This window comes from Centropristis striata, chromosome 5 (assembly GCF_030273125.1).
Source record: "Centropristis striata isolate RG_2023a ecotype Rhode Island chromosome 5, C.striata_1.0, whole genome shotgun sequence".
NCBI lineage: Eukaryota > Metazoa > Chordata > Actinopteri > Perciformes > Serranidae > Centropristis > Centropristis striata.
Window position 1 is genome coordinate 5,983,063 of NC_081521.1, and position 16,086 is coordinate 5,999,148.

A 16,086-nucleotide genomic window follows, 5' to 3' on the forward strand; every position below is an offset into this window, starting at 1 on the left:
TTTGTCTCCATATTTTCTTGTATAGTTTTTATATTTTGTTTTTAATTATATTCTTATTTGAGTTTACTTTCTGTATTCATATTTACTACCACTGTCCTTGTGCTGCTGTGACAACCAAATTTGCCCAGTGGGGACCAATAAAGCTTTATCTTATTTTACCCAGGGACTGCAGATGTAGGTTAGCCTATACATGCACTGGTCTGTTAAACAAATAAAATATTATCATATCTTATGAAACTGCCCTGACTAAATTACTATATTTTAACATATTATTTCTGCATCAATATGCAACATTTTTTAATCACAATCCCACTCTTGTAATATCTCATTATACCACCAGGTTTTGACAAAGAGTCAGGGATTTCTCCATTCATCCATTTTGCAAGAATCGTGCGATTTTTGAATGTTTAATTACATTATAAAGGCTTTAATTGTATACACGTTTTGTACTTCTTTGCCAGGTATTGTCATGATTGTACTGCAATTTTCAGTGTAAAAATTTAGTATTTTATAATAAGACTCTGAGTGAAAAATACTAATATTACTGCAACAACTATTCATGCTACTCCTACTAGTCTACTAATTACAATAAAAATACTTTTTTTTCTTCAAATGTTTCTTTAGCTGTTAAATGAAAGATCTAAAAAACACATACAGTTTTGTACAAATGATATTCCAATGCACAAAGTAGCCTACATACCATATGTACTAAGCACAAATACAATATGAAGGTTATGGATTCTGACTATATTTGTCCCTCTATCATTGTGATGTGTGTGACAGCTGTAAATGTGTTTTCACTGTGGGTTAAACATGCTGCCCCTGCTGTAGACATCAAACTCCTTGTAGCGTAGGTAATCTTTCAGCCTGGGAGGAAGAGGAAGGAAGTTGATGAAAAGTGGGGCTCTCAAGCGCAGGTGACTGAGATGCTGCCTTATCCGTAACCGACACAGGTGCTTCAGGCTTCTTGCATTTCCTGAGTGTAAATAAAATCAGTTACAGTCAATAAATGCACATAATATCATCAATCCAATTTTGCTGAGAGGTAGAAAATAACCGAAGCTGGATCAGTTCTCACTTTGAATTTGACAGATCTCCTGCCACTGTGTCTCCTCCTCCAAGGTTTCTTTAAGTTTGGTGCAGAAGTGGACGTGGTCAGTGTAGTCGAGCATGATCCGCACCACCTGAGCACATAAGTGCTTCAGCCAGGACACTGTTATCACCTCACAGAACTACAAAGAGACGAATAAAGAAGCAGGTTGCAGTTAAAGCTTTGGAAGAAAGTGATTCTCCACTGCTTCCCCTGTGGAGTTCTTAATATCTTTTCAATTCTTTACATCATTTTTATCTCAGACAAGCTTGGCCTCACCACCATGTCTTTGATAACACAGGTCGTCCAAGGACCGTTGCCATGGGAACTGTCACCATATGGACAATCAAAGCAACGCTGAACATCATACCCATGGTTTAGAATCATTCTCAGCATGACCTCGTCTTTCAAGGCGTACTGCAGCGCTGAGGGGAAGTGAGTGGTGTTGACGCGGGAGTAGTAGTTTACATTTGCCCCAGACTTCAGTAATGTGTTGATCAGTTCATAGTTGCCCTGTCTAAGAGCCACCTGCAAACAGTTGATAGGATCCTGGTTCACCATTGCCCCAGCCTCTAGCAGCAAGCGGGTGCACTGGAGATCATTATTGGACACGGCGAAAAAGAGGGCAGATCTGCGCTCATCATCATAGCCGCGACGAACCCTCGGGTGCAGCATGAAGTTTGGATCGTGGCCAGCTTTGAGTAGCATCTCCACACAGTGGGCATGTCCTCCAGCGGCTGCAGAATGGAGAGGACTCATCCCACTTTCCTTTACAGCGTCCAGCTTAGTGACTGGGATGAGGTGCTGCAGTGCCCTGTCAGAGAGGAATCCTCATTAATAAACATGTTTCAAACTAAAAATGGGTAGAGATAGATCAAGGATGGGCAACTTAAATGCTGGAGGGGGCCACAATTTTTTATCAACACTACCACACGGCCTCATATAGGACTGTGCACTTAACCATATATGATGAAACTGCAATTTTAAATATGCTTACAGTGCAGTAACTTTACATATTTTGTGCTCAAATGCATGTATAACAGCATAAATAGGAATACAAATTAAAGTATAAATTTTACAAATAAAAAATAACCACTTACTGTGATTTCTTTTTTTTTCAGTGCAAGAACAGCAGACTAACATTAATTGCAATAAGTATTTTTGTGCATTTTTACACTGCACTTTTAAGATTTCATGCTCAAATGCATGTAGTTGTACTGAGGGCCACTTCAAATGAGGGTGCAGGCCGTATGCAGCCCCCAAGCCTCCAGTTGCCCATCCCTGAGCTAGATGCTGTAACTTAAGATATTCCTCACAGTATGTGACCATGGTAGGCCACACGGTGGATTGGCAGATGCCCACTGTAAAGAGGTTGGTTGGGATCTGCTCCATGGTCCAGCAGCATGGAGATTATGTCAGGGTTTCCTGAAGCTGCAGCCTCGAACAAGATAGTGCCTGACTCTGATTCACACCACACATGGGCTCCTGTAAAATTAATACAGATATTATAAGATTTCACAGTTAAACCTTACATTTCCAGACATGGAAAACAGTATGGAAAGACCAACCTGTTATTAAATAAAGGCAGTTTTCAACACAACTGTTTTAAAGTCAGAAATTAATGAATTAATACAACTTCTATTTGTATTCTCTATTGCACAATGAATTCACAGATCCACCCGATAAGTGAAGTAATGATACCAGGATATTTTTAAAATCCACAGTGGAGGTTGAATGGATGAGTCACCATTAAAAATTACCATTTTTATATAAATTATTCACTGTGTTACTTCTTTCTTGAATCTTGAAATTTCGATTATACTGCACTAGTTGTGTGAGTTTGAAACCATTTTTCCATATAGTTTTACGATTCTTCACCATGGAGACAAGTAAGAAAAACTATAAATTCTTCAAGAAGATAAGGTAAAAGTTGAGTAAATGATACACACATGGTGTCTTTAAGATGAATTTTTCCTTTAACCCTTTTGATGCACAACATGGGTCTAAAGTGACCCGACAGAGTTTTTATGTTCTATTATCTTTGCAATAAATTATTTTCATCATTCAGTATTCCAGGTTTTCATCAATTAGTTTGTTTTTGATCATCAAACATCCTAATTTTATGTTTTCCTTTATTATTTTTTGAATAAATTCACTTTTTGTGTCACTTCTCTTCTAATGCACAACATGGGTCAAAAATGACCCATATCTATTTTTTAGCTAATTAGCTTGCTAAGCTAACTACTTAGCTAACTTCTTGGCTAAGTATTTAGCTAAGTGGTTTGCTAAGCTAACTACTTAGCTAAGTATTTAGCTAAGTAGCTTGCTAAGCTAACTACTTAGCTAACTTCTTGGCTAAGTATTTAACTAAGTAACTTGCTAAGCTAACTACTTAGCTAACTTCTTGGCTAAGTATTTAACTAAGTAGCTTGCTAAGCTAACTACTTAGCTAACTTCTTGGCTAAGTATTTAACTAAGTAGCTTGCTAAGCTAACTACTTAGCTAACTTCTTGGCTAAGTAGTTAGCTTAGCAAGCTACTTAGCCAAGTAGTTAGCTTTTAATAATACAAAAACTTTTCTTCTTAATAAAGTATGGGAGGCAAAATGGAAATAATGATCTGTTGTTATCAAAAACAAGATATTTTAAGAATACTTGGAATATTCAATCATATAATAAGTTGATATCAAAAGATAGAGCACAGAAACACACAGCAAGCATTAAATAACATGGGAAATGAATGTGGGTCATTTTTGACCCATGTTGTGGATTAGATGGGGGGTCAATATGTTGTGCAACAAAGGGTTAAATCTCATATACCTTTCTGTAACAGGACCTCCACCACGTTCAGATGTCCATTCTGTGCAGCCAGAGCCAGTGGAGTTTTCTTTTTGATGTCACAAGCATTTGGATCGGCACCAGAGTCTAGGAGCAGATAGACGAAGTTCTCCAGGCCTAAAAAGGCGGACTCGTGTAGGGCTGTCCGGTTTAGTGGTCCTGTTTGGTCTACTTTGCCATTGTAGCGAAGCAACAGTGTGGCCAAGTCATACTGGTCATTCAGAATAGCTAAGAAACAGAGAGGGAAGAAAATCAATTTCGAAAACACAGGCCCTGCATCTGTCACTTTATGATAAAGGAAATATAGGATATGTGATACAGAGGATATGTAGTATTTGAGGAGTGTGTAGGTTGAAAATTGAGGAAATCCCCCACTGATCCCCATAAGATTGATGTGCCTCGTGTGTAAAACCAAGGGTGCAGTATCCCCCTTTTTTCACATTTTATCTCTTTATTCTCTATCCGCCTATCTTTATCCCTCCTCGCCTGTTCCCATTTCAGCTGAGAAGAAGAGTGCAGAATTCAAGAACATTTTTTTCATTCAGATGTCAGATACCTGCCACTAGTGGGGAATCCTGCTCATCATTCTGGAGATCAGGGCTGCTGCCGTTCTGTAACAGGAATGTAGCGTTCTCTCTGAGTCCGTGAACCACAGCCAGAAAGAGTGGCGTCTCTCCCTTTAGAGTACGGCACTGGGCTGCACCTGGAGGTGATGCTGGAGCACAAAACACAAATCAACTAATCAGCATGACATACCTTAAAAAAAGAGCTAAACATTACAGTTTAAACCTCTGAAGTCCAGGAGATTTTGGTTCAAATTTGTCAACTTCCTTTGCATTCTGTCTCTGTTTAGCATCTTTCAGTCTGTCCTTACATCACATGCATGGCTCCTTTTTCTCCACACAAACTTGGCTATCAGTCAGATTTTTCATTTTATTTTAATTAACAAAGTATAAAGCTGCCAGGAACCGAAAATACAAACAAAAGACACAGGTGTCTATGGAAATGTACCATTTTACATATATATTTTACCATTTTTACACACAAAAACAGCAGAAAAAAATAAATAAATAATAACTGCAAAAAACTCAATTTGCATATAAATTAAAAATAGTAATAGTTCTCATTGTAGAAAGAAAATTCACATTTTGAAAATGGTCTAGAAACATAAATGGCACACTGATTGCACTTTCAACTGGCTTTCTCAGCTTGTCTACATACCATATATAAATAAAGTTATTACTGTACATAAAACATGTGTATTTTCAATAAATAGATGGACTCCGGAGGGTTAATTAACCTCACTACCTGAGAAGATAATCTCTAGTATCTTTTTATTCCCGTGTGCTGCAGCCTCATGCAGTGGGATCCACCCTCGTTCATCAACTCTGGAAAAAGTCTCTGGTTGCAGTGCCAGTCTACTCAATGCATCCTCATCACCTAAACATGAAGACACATTATTATATCAACACTTCTGGCAACATTGCATTATAATCTGCACCAACTACTATGGGTAAAATAATTACATCAACGTACCTTCCTTGATTGCTTTGAAAATCTCATCAGGGTCTTCACTGGGTTTCAGATCACTATCGGAAAATATATAAACAATCAACACACAATGTAGAGAGAAAGATTAGATTTACACTTAGGGGTTAACACTGAGAGATTAACCTTGGATTCAATCCTTTGAGCTTTCTGTATGCAATCAGACTTTGTTCAATTATATATTGAGTCGCTTCATCTTCGTCCAAGTCATCCTCCGATTCATAAAAGTCATCTTCCGTCTCCTTGTTCATCTGTTAGTCCAGAAAGGGGTCACTGCACAGGGAGCTGCTCCGGAGAGACACAGCCATTAGGTAAACAAGACCATTAAACCAGGCACCCGAGACCCCACACACCACATGCCAACAGGGAGAAGTGAACTACAGCACAGTGCAGCTGAGCATGGAATAGTTGCTGTCAGTCATATTCCTGATGTTAAATTAGATGTCAAAATGACTTTAGTGACAGTAAAATGCATTGCAGATTTGATACCAATGAGCAGTCCAATAGCTCTAACGTGTAATGGTAATGTGAGAGCAGATTGACAGTATTTCTGTCTCAGCATGGCCAAAACAAACGCATGGAGACTCCTCTGAATGAACAGATGATTGTTATGAGCATTTCTTAAATATTGATCTTCAAGTAGTAGAGAAAATGTCATAAAGAAAACCACAAGACATTTTACAGTATAGGCACTATTAAATGACCTGGAAGTCCAACAACAAAAACAGGAAATCAACAGCTACAAATCATAAAGTCCTCTATGCAGCAAACTCCACACAAACCAATCTACTTTTTTTTATCTAAAGGCATTAATTATATTTCGTCTGGTCATTACCTTTAGGCAAATGGCTGTGCGCCTTCGGTGGCTTTTACAACACTAGAGCCAGTAGGATCCTCAGCACACACACACACACACACACACACACACACACATACTGCAGCTATTTATATCTCTTTCACTATAAATATCGGATCACGGGGTCTTCAGTGGCAGCACCTAGCTCTGACCCACTGAGCACTGCAACAACTGACACCATTCATTTCAAATGTCCATTAGTTGATTAAAAAAATGCATGTCTTATCATGCATGAGTATAACTTTCCATATGGTGTGTATCAGGTTAAGATTTGTTTTTTTCCCCATTTTCTATTCAGTGATAACTAATAACATTTTGTTGCCATTGTTGCAGTACTGTTTTGTAGTGGTGGAATGTAACTAAGTACATTTACTCAAGTACTGTACTTTTGTACAGTACAATTTTGAGGTATTTGTACTTTACTTGAGTATTTCCATTTTATGTAACTTTTTACTTCTACTCCACTACATTTTTAGGCAAATATTGTACTTTTTACTCTAGGATAAAGCTGCCAGCTTTAGTTACTTTTCAGGTTGAGATTTAACATGATATATATGATCAATGTAAAGTGATTAGACATTTTTTTCATTAAATCTTTTAACAGTATATTAAGTAATTAAATGAGCCCAATCTTTACAAAATTAAAACACTGCATACATTAAATCACCAATACAAATAATGTCATAATATATTTAGAATATATAAAACAATCATAGTGGGTCCATTCTGCATAGCCCGAGTACTTTTACTTTTCATACTTTAAGTAGATTTTGATGCTGATACTTTTGTACTTTTACTTCAGTAAGATTTGGATGCAGAACTTTTACTTGTAGTGGAGTAATTTCACAGTGTGGTATTATCTTAGTGTGGTATCTTGTATAACAAAGACAGTGCAGCAGATCACAGCCTACACAGGAATAGCTGGTCTGTAGAGTATCAGCTCACAGTGAAAGACAGACAGGTGACAAACAGAAGCTAGTGAGGACTGAGAATAGCACCAGAGGTGGAGAATGTACTGAATGTTGTAAAGCAGCAGATCAGGTTGTTATAGCAGAAGTAGCAGAACACCAAGGTTCCTAGTTAGTGGTTTTCCTGATTCAGTACAAGCCACCTGTTCTTAATTTTAGATGGGGTTTTTTTCACAATTGGCTTGAGGCCACATTACTGTTATAGTACATGACTCCAAATGTGCTCCCCAAGCAATGTTACACGGTTACTTGGCTTGCTGCCAGGGAAGGGATTTTTGTGAACTGGTGTAAAAACTTAAAAGGCATAAGTGCTGGAATTATTAGCTGAATAAGAGTTGCTGTACCCTAGGCAGATTATGTGCAGTAATTGGAATAAAACAAACAAACAAAAACTCTCCTTTTTTGCATGTTTTGAACCACTTGAGGATCTGCTTTGGATTGAAAGGTGTATATTGTCAACCTTTTCAATAGACCCTCTCACTGGCATTGCATTGCTAGGCAACAGCTCCAGTCTGTGTTAACTTCCTGTCGGCTGATGTCATTCACATACAATGCAACAATAATAAAACTGGGACACATTTGGCAAGTTTATGTTTACATCTGTAAAACTTCCTACACTGAAAAAAATTGGAGTGACATTTACTTAAAAAAAGCTAGGCAAATTTTTCCACACAGAAAGTGTTTGTAGTCTTTACTCAGGCTGTTCCTAATTGATATTTATTTAATAGAACCACTTTTTTTAAATGAAAATACATAATTAAATTGCAGATTCACTGTCCCTCAATTACATTTTACTTGGAAATATCAACTAATTAAGCCAATGAACTGGTTTAGTAAATATTACTTGGAATGAATGATTCAATTCACATACAAAACTGAGGACACATAATAACAAACAATCACTAAGTAATGCACTACATGAAAAACTGCTATTTTAAAGTGAAAGTACTGAATTTGTATTTCTTTGTAGAATTTATATAGATGATTGAAATAATAATTACAGGGCGAAAAAAAAAAAATTCAGTGTACCATGTGAGATTAAGTGTCTTCCTTTTTTGGGGGGGGGTGAGAAAATAATTTCATAAAACGGTCTATCTTTGTATTTTGGAGTAGCAACTGATCTAAAAGGGCATTTGGGTAATTATTAAAGGGTATTATGCACCATTCCATGTTCTGCTCTATAGCTAGCCACATATCTATCAATAATTTCGAAACACATACTCGCATTTTTGGTCACCAACATATGTTATGTTTAATCTTGCATTATTAAGCAACAGAGAATAAAACAGCATCAGTGTTTAAAGTGTTACAGTAAAGTGCTTGAGTCTTAAACAGTTTACTGTCTGATTTCAGTCATCAAGTTGGCAGAGCATGGCCACACCACGCTTGATCCAGTGTTGAGGGCGCCTGCTAGTGGGCAACACCATGGAAATGACAAAATTGGTTGAGTGGCCTGTGGTAGAGAGGGTTCCCTTCCTCTCACTGGTCTTGTACAGAGGGCAGACATACAGCTTCGGAGTCTGATCGATGCTCTTTTTTTCAGCTGCAGGAGACAGAAAAAAATCAAAGAGAGTGTCAGGAAAATGAAGAGGAGAAAATAGAATAAAACTCACAGTAATGGGTTTGAAAAAGACAACAGAAAACATGAATAGCGTGCATTTAATTTGTCATATCTTGGCAGAGTACAAATACTGTAATTTTCTTACTGGGTTTTATCCAGATGATTGGCACCGTGTCAAATAAGACTTTTGGGTGCTGTTCAGCCAAAACTCCACTGATAGAGAAACAAACAATAGTTATGGTTTAACAAGTCTCCTTGCACTTTATTTCAATAAGATATAATTATTTCTCTAAAAACAGCCAGAGTGTAAACATTTACCTCTCTTTGTCCCATCGAGCTCCATCCAGAAACAACCCATGTACGTAAACGCCATCCTCAGGTGATGTGTCCGACTCATCTATAGGAAGAACCTGTAAGATAAAATTATGAAAATAAAACCATACATCTGTATATTTTGGGGCCTGTAAGAAGAATTGGAGTGGAGACAGAGGGATCACAAAATGTGTATCTTTTGACCTGAAAATCAAAGCCTAGCAGGTCAATGGGGACGTGGTATTTCCTGGCGTAGTTCTGCATAGCCCCAGTTAGGAAAGCTTGGGTGAAAAAGAAGCCGGACAGCCAGAACACGTTGGGTTTACTGGTGTCGTACCAATCCTGCAGGCACACAAAGTAAAAGTGAAACAATCAGTGAAGCAGCGAACTAAACAAACCTCCCAAATAATCATAGTCCCATCTCCTGCCCGTCTAAATGATTTCATTAGGCAGTTTCACCTGCAAAAACTTGAGCCTTGAGAGGAAGTCATTAATGTAGGTGCCCAAAGGCTTGAGGCTGGGGTAGGAGCGCTTGGCCCATTTCTCTGGAACCTTTCCTACTATCAGACTCCCTGCGACTGCCTCCAGCTCTGCATCCATCACCACCAAACCCTTAATGGCCTTCAACAGGCTCTGTAGACTCACACGGATCGTAGCACACAGCCTGAGAGAGAGAGCAGCAGATAAGTCATAGGTGATGATGTGCTGTATGTCTTAAAGGTCTGCATCGAGCTGTTTATCCATACGTGTTGTAGCGCTCCATCTCTTGGACAAGCACAGTGTTCATACTCTCCTCGTAGAGCACTGGGAATTTCAAAAGAGCTGCTTCTGTGTCAAAATCTGCTGGAAGCTAGGGGGGAAATAAGCAAGCCTGTCAGTTAGAAATATACAACTGAGTGCATTTACAAGTCTGATCTAAACAGTTATTGTGTTTTTTACGACAGGCGAAAAAAGCTTTTTCTAGCACAATCTTTTTGACTTCCTGAATGAAAGTTTTACCAGGATTGTTGTTCTAAGTCATTTTTTATCTTTGAAAACAGGTGAAAAAAATGTATAAGGATATTTTTGGTTGTTGGTTGTTCTGACACACAATAAAAGGGATCACCAGAATTTTTTTTAGAGTTGTCTCTCAGGGCTTCTGTAAGAGTACAAAAAAGTTAAAGCAAACACCAACAGAAATTGACACTTTATTGGAAAGATGCATGTGCACTGGTGCTATGTCAGGGGTGGGCAACTGGAGGCCCGTGGGCCACATACAGCCCGCACCCTCACTTGAAGTGGCCCTCAGTACAACTACATGCATATGAGCATGAAATCTTAAAAGTGCAGTGTAAAAATGCACAAAATGACTTCTTGCATTAAATGTTGGTCTGCTGTTCTTGCACTGAAAAAAAAGAAATCACAGTTTTTTATTTGATTCAAAGTTTTTGTATTCCTATTTATACTGTTATACATGCATTTGAGCATGAAATATGTTAAGTTACTGCACTGTAAACATATTTAAAATTGAAGTTTCATCATATCTAGTTAAGTGCACGGTCCTATATGTGGCCCTGTGGTAGTGTCCATGAAAAACTGTGGCCCCCTGCAGCATTTAAGTTGCCCATCCCTGTGCCATGTGTATTTCCTACCAAAAAAAGAATACATAGCAAAATTGTTATATGAAGGCATTTGACTAGTTATTACCTTGGTAAGGATGTCATTTGCTATGTCATACAGCGTGTTGTCACTGCCAGAGCTAGCTCCGCCCTTGGCTCCTCCACCTTGGGTCAGCAGCAGTGAATCAAACAGCAGCTTTGTCTGCTGGAGATCTTTAGAAATGTCGACATTTTCATGCATCCCAAACACCTCTGGATGCTGGCTGAAAGGAAGTCCCTAGAACACAACAAAGAATAGCTTCTCAGTTGGAAGAAAAAATCAATACATATTTTTCTTCTTCATGTGTGCTTTTTCAAGCAGCTTTACCTTGATAAATACAATGTAGTCGTCATAGATAGATTTCGGTGGGGCAAAGTATTCTCCACTCGGTGAGAAAGGGTAACGGGGTTTCTCAATGATGTCACTGTTGTAGAAGTCAGCCAAGATGGTCATCAGGAGCCGCCTGTCCCAGTCGTCTGTCACTCGGCCGCCATAGTTACACTCCCCAGTCAGGTAGGTTATGGCCTCGAAGGGCACCTCATCATATTCATTCACAAAGAGCTGAAGAGTCAAACAAAATGCAGTTTTAGTTTCTCTTGATGTAGAAAAATAGCCACAGAGACTCTGACTGAATACCTGTAGCTGTCGGATGCTTATTCGTAGGTCAGACTCATTGAAGCCGTAGGGAATATTCCAGCCCAGTGGACCAAACTTCTTCCTCTCCTGAACAAGAGCATGGAAGAAGCACAGCCCATACAGGAGCTTCTCCCAAATCTGGTGGAGAAATCCAAGAGTCACAGAATGTCCGTCATTCTGTATAACAAGCCTTTTCCATTAAAAAAAAGCTAATTCCTGTAAGAATGTAGATTAGTCATCCTCAACTCACCAGTTCCTTATTGGGGCAGCTATTAAAGAAGTCTGAGTCACAAACAGGATCTGTCAAGTAAGACTGTAGCAGGTTGAGTCGGAGTCCTGTCGGAGGCTCGTTTGTCATTTTTACCCCATTCTGCAGGATGGTCACTGGAAACTGTGATCAGAAAGTATATTTTGTCATTGGGACTATAATGAAAATAAATAAGTCTTGCTGCTTAACCTTTAGAGACCCACATAGACCTATTTTGGGGGGGGGCAGGGATTCTTTCAGGGGAGTTTGCAGGGAAACACTATATGCCATATCTCAACTCAACTTTATTTGTAAAGCACTTTAAAAACAACCATAGCTGCAACAAAGTGCTGTACATAAACAAGCAAAACAAAAAACAATACAAAAAATAAAACAGGAATAAACACTAAAATAAATAGTTTCATTGCTTTAAAAAACCCTATTTAAAAACAATAAATAAAAGCAAACCATACAACAGTAAAACAAGAGCAGAGTCTCATGCGTGGTTATATGGAAGTAGTCATCATCTGAAAGTTTTGTGTTCTAGGTCTCTAGTTTGTGGCTGTAAAGTTTCATGAGGCTATGATAATCCTTCAGGTCGCAGCAGGTAAAAAATGATCTCATTACAATGAAATGCTACAATGACGACTAACGTTATTCAATGTGAATACAATTAGGATAATTGAATCCACAAGAGTATCGGCTTCATTGCCATACCCAGTTTATGCAATTCCAAGACTGTTGTGCAATAACACCTTTCCACTCCATGCAAAAAACTGCATGATTTAAAAAAATGTTTTTCCTTAAACTGCATGGGATTAACATAAGGTAGACATGTCTGTGAAGGAGAATCATGGGTGCACATAGAGCCCATTTTCATTCAGATATCTTAAAGTCTCAAAGGGTTCAATTTAGTAATTTATATGAATGAAAAACATGGAGCTTCACCTTGGATGAAGGGTAGCTTGTAAGCCAAAGACGGAAACTTGGGTGGCATGTTGCTGGACTAAAGTCCTCACAGATTTTCTCTAGGGTGGACATCCAGGAAACAGCCAGGTGACAGTTCTGCAGACACACCCACGTCCCATCCTGCATGGCTGTGGAGATCATTTTGGCAGCGATGGGTCCCTGCCCCTGTCCCAGAGAGATGGACTGGAACTTGGCACCGCCCATGTTCTTGTCACTGGCAAACTTCAGTAAACCTGTTAGGGGATGTTGTTATTTCTAGGGAGTTTCAGGAGAAGCAATATATGGAACCTTGACAATCATTTACCGGTACTGTGGGCACTTACTCGCCATGGGATCAGCTCCTGGAGACAGCACAAACACCAGTGGGACGGTGGAGTTGGAGTCCAGGTAGCTCTTACTCAGATCAAAGGGAGGCGGCTGGACAAATTTCTTCCCCAGTTTCCCAGTCACGTATTTAGTCACAGCTGGAACTATTTTATCAGGCCTGAGACAGCGAACAATGATCATTTTCTGCAGGTCATTGAGCTGTTCACTCCACGGAGAGGGCAGAGGAGTGTTGCTTGGTTCTTTGCTGTCATGAATAGATTTAAAGTCTTCTGGGCTTTTGATGAAAGCCTCTCTGTGGGATAAATAATACATAGTTTCACACCATTAGTCAAAAGGAAATTCTGACAAACAGGTCAGTGTAGCTCTCGACGCAGGTCATTTAGAAAAAAGCATTTTTGGTTGAACGAGCGATGCTTTTTACTTTATTCCTTGTAAGCCAGACAATTCACTAGCTCTGCAGATCTCATCCCAGCTCTTGTCCTGCAGCCAGCTGGGGTCAGGGTTAGCAATGGTGTTCTGCAGGCCCACTCCTCCAGTCAGAAAGAACATGAAGTCGGAGTAATTAATCTCCTCTTTTGCTCTGAATAGAAATAGAAGAGGAGAGCACAATATACAATTTACAAAGTTTATCTTCTTCTGTGCATGTGTTTAAAGCTTAAATTAAATTCTAACAATGTAGATAACTTGAGCATAATCACCACCAGCTTTAACACTTACAGGAGTAGATTGGAGCAGAGGAGGAAGGAAAAGAGGAGTTTGTCCTTCTCAAACAGAGAGCGACAGACGTTACAGTATAGGTTATAGGTGAAGTGATCAATCAGGTAACGAAGCCTCCTCTCCAGGATCTTGGACTTGTTACTGATGAATAAAAGACAAAACACAAGAAACTTCAGACACTCTTAAAAGCTATATAAGCCATATAAACTGTTCATGTCAAATGTCACAGATTGCACTTTGTCTTTCATTCAGAATTTCAAAATGCTGAATGCTGACTGAGTAAAGGGCTCAGTCTCTTGACAATAGTTTGTCCCACTTTATGCTCAGAGTACAATGAAATGTATTCATAATGTCTACAATTGCTTCTTGGGATGTTTTAGAACAAAATGCATATTTCTTGTGTACAGGACACATCTGCGGCTCTGCAAATAAAAGCATTTGAAAGACATTTAGGAAGTCTGACTGAGAATAAATCCAAAAAGAAACCAAGTGAGTCTGAGCCTATTTGCTCTTTATATACCACATAATATTTACTATTCCCATGTTTGGTATTTGGTATATTCTCAGCACAATTTCAACATGATCTGACAATTATGTTTTCACTTTAACCCACTTTATGAACATATTGAGCCCAAAAATCATGAAATCTGAAATAAAATTGGACTATTTATGAAAATAAAAACCACAAATATGCTCAATGAACTGTTTAAGACCTGAAAAATGTAAACATAGGTTGCAAATATAAACATATAAAGGTAAATTGCAAATATAATAAAACTATACACAAAAAATACCATAAAAACATGTATAACATTGTTAGATGATTAGAGCCCTTTTTTCCATTTTGACAGAATGGTACGCCTGCCTCGTCCCATCCTACTGTTACACTTGAATAAATAAATAAATAATATTTTTTTGTACTATCACATTATAATGATCATATCTTTGGTTTTACATGACCTCGGAACGTCAAACAAAAACATGGAGAAAGTTTCAAGTCTGTAATTTGGAGTGAACCTCGTTTTTTTGTTATGACGCTTTGAAAAAAGCCACGTTATCATACACCCCAGATGATTAATATTCATCTTTGTTAAAAGTTTATCATGTAGGATTTAGTGGCATCTAGCTGTGAGGTTGGACCTGGGAGTGTTTAGGTACCCAGACAAATAAATGTGATGTGCATCACTCACCTGTCTTGTATAGAGTTGATGTAGAGGTTGACAAACCAGCTGAGAGAGTACTGGTACATAGGGTCTATGTTGGTCAGATCAGCAATACTGAAGAACAGGATGGAAGAGTGCTTGGCAATGGCTCTGTAACCCTCTCTAGACTCTGCTATCTTGATCTCTGTCTTCTCTGCAATCTGGGGAATATATAAACAGCAGTGAAGTTAGATTAGCAATTATGAGATTTGTCACATGCTCATAAGGGGTTCTATTTTCTGTAGAGATCATTTCAGAGTTAATTAATGCAATGCCCACACCTGCTGTTTCTTGCTAATCTCATTGGACATGATCTTTGCGGAGTCTAGAATCTGAATGGCGCTCTCATCCTCCAGGATATTTCCCTCCGATGACTGCAGTGTCTCCAAGATTTTGTCCTCAATTTCCTTAAGCTGCCTCTTATTGGCAGCTGACTGCAGGATTAGTGCATTTCTCTCCTCTTCCAGTTCTGGCCTGTAGAGCAGATAAAGCACAAACTATACTGTTAAGAAATTATGCAAATTATTTGAGTGGTATATCAACATGATTAGCATGAGCGCTACCTCTCCTTGGCGACCACAATCCCCAGCAGCTGGTCCTCCAAGCCCTCTGGGGTGATCATGAAATTGAGCAGGGACACCTTGGTAGCCAGTTCTGGGAGGTAGTGTGGGTTCCTCAGCTTTGTGGTGATGTAGAAACGGAAATCGCAGGAATACTCAATCACGCTCTCCCCCAGCCTGATGCAATCCACACCGCCTAAAGGTAAAACAAAAAATGACTGACATTACAATTTTTGCAGTTTTAAATTCAAATCTCTTGGCAGCCATCTCACATTGACAGCACCTTGTTTGAAGGTTTGTTTGAGCAGCAGTGGTTCGAGTGACGGGTCCAGCTCCTCGCCTACATTTTCCAGCAGCAAGGGTGTTCCAAATTGAATACAGTTTTCCAAAGTCCTCATGTAGTCGCCGTCTGTAAGCTTGATTACACTTAGGTTGTTTTCTTTCTCTGAATTCTTCACCCACTTGTTGGCCTGTCCCTGAGGGTCAATCATCAAGGGCCTAAAACAAATACCAAAAATAAGAAATGCATCAAAGTCAATCTTGTTGCAAGTCAATGACATGTCCCAAACTGAGGAAAAAACCCTTAGCATTTACTAAACAGAAAATCATTCAATTTTTG

General features: G+C 38.9%; 2 protein-coding genes across 2 annotated transcripts in view; both read right to left on the bottom strand.

The window, feature by feature from the left end:
* Positions 1 to 450: 450 nt before the first annotated feature.
* On the bottom strand, positions 451 to 5,725 carry asb14b (ankyrin repeat and SOCS box containing 14b). Its single transcript, XM_059333110.1, has 9 exons — positions 5,601 to 5,725; positions 5,463 to 5,515; positions 5,235 to 5,366; positions 4,483 to 4,641; positions 3,909 to 4,154; positions 2,407 to 2,575; positions 1,370 to 1,904; positions 1,079 to 1,232; positions 451 to 976 (listed from the first exon to the last, which is right to left on the bottom strand). Exons 1-9 carry the CDS (start codon positions 5,723 to 5,725, stop codon positions 798 to 800), a joined length of 1,752 nt encoding a protein of 583 aa, XP_059189093.1. The 3' UTR covers positions 451 to 797.
* A 2,761-nt stretch (positions 5,726 to 8,486) lies between these two features.
* The window catches only part of dnah12 (dynein, axonemal, heavy chain 12), a 46,494-nt gene continuing 38,894 nt past the window's right edge, over positions 8,487 to 16,086 (bottom strand). The window contains exons 57-74 of the mRNA XM_059333111.1: positions 15,751 to 15,965; positions 15,471 to 15,663; positions 15,189 to 15,381; positions 14,896 to 15,068; positions 13,706 to 13,846; positions 13,410 to 13,568; positions 12,985 to 13,280; positions 12,641 to 12,894; positions 11,696 to 11,836; positions 11,446 to 11,583; positions 11,137 to 11,370; positions 10,858 to 11,046; positions 9,918 to 10,021; positions 9,631 to 9,835; positions 9,376 to 9,513; positions 9,178 to 9,269; positions 9,005 to 9,072; positions 8,487 to 8,841 (exon numbers count right to left, since the gene is read on the bottom strand). Of these exons, the coding sequence (XP_059189094.1) occupies positions 8,648 to 8,841; positions 9,005 to 9,072; positions 9,178 to 9,269; positions 9,376 to 9,513; positions 9,631 to 9,835; positions 9,918 to 10,021; positions 10,858 to 11,046; positions 11,137 to 11,370; positions 11,446 to 11,583; positions 11,696 to 11,836; positions 12,641 to 12,894; positions 12,985 to 13,280; positions 13,410 to 13,568; positions 13,706 to 13,846; positions 14,896 to 15,068; positions 15,189 to 15,381; positions 15,471 to 15,663; positions 15,751 to 15,965 (3,127 nt within the window). The 3' untranslated portion in view covers positions 8,487 to 8,647. The remainder of the gene's footprint in view (positions 8,842 to 9,004; positions 9,073 to 9,177; positions 9,270 to 9,375; positions 9,514 to 9,630; positions 9,836 to 9,917; positions 10,022 to 10,857; positions 11,047 to 11,136; positions 11,371 to 11,445; positions 11,584 to 11,695; positions 11,837 to 12,640; positions 12,895 to 12,984; positions 13,281 to 13,409; positions 13,569 to 13,705; positions 13,847 to 14,895; positions 15,069 to 15,188; positions 15,382 to 15,470; positions 15,664 to 15,750; positions 15,966 to 16,086) is intronic.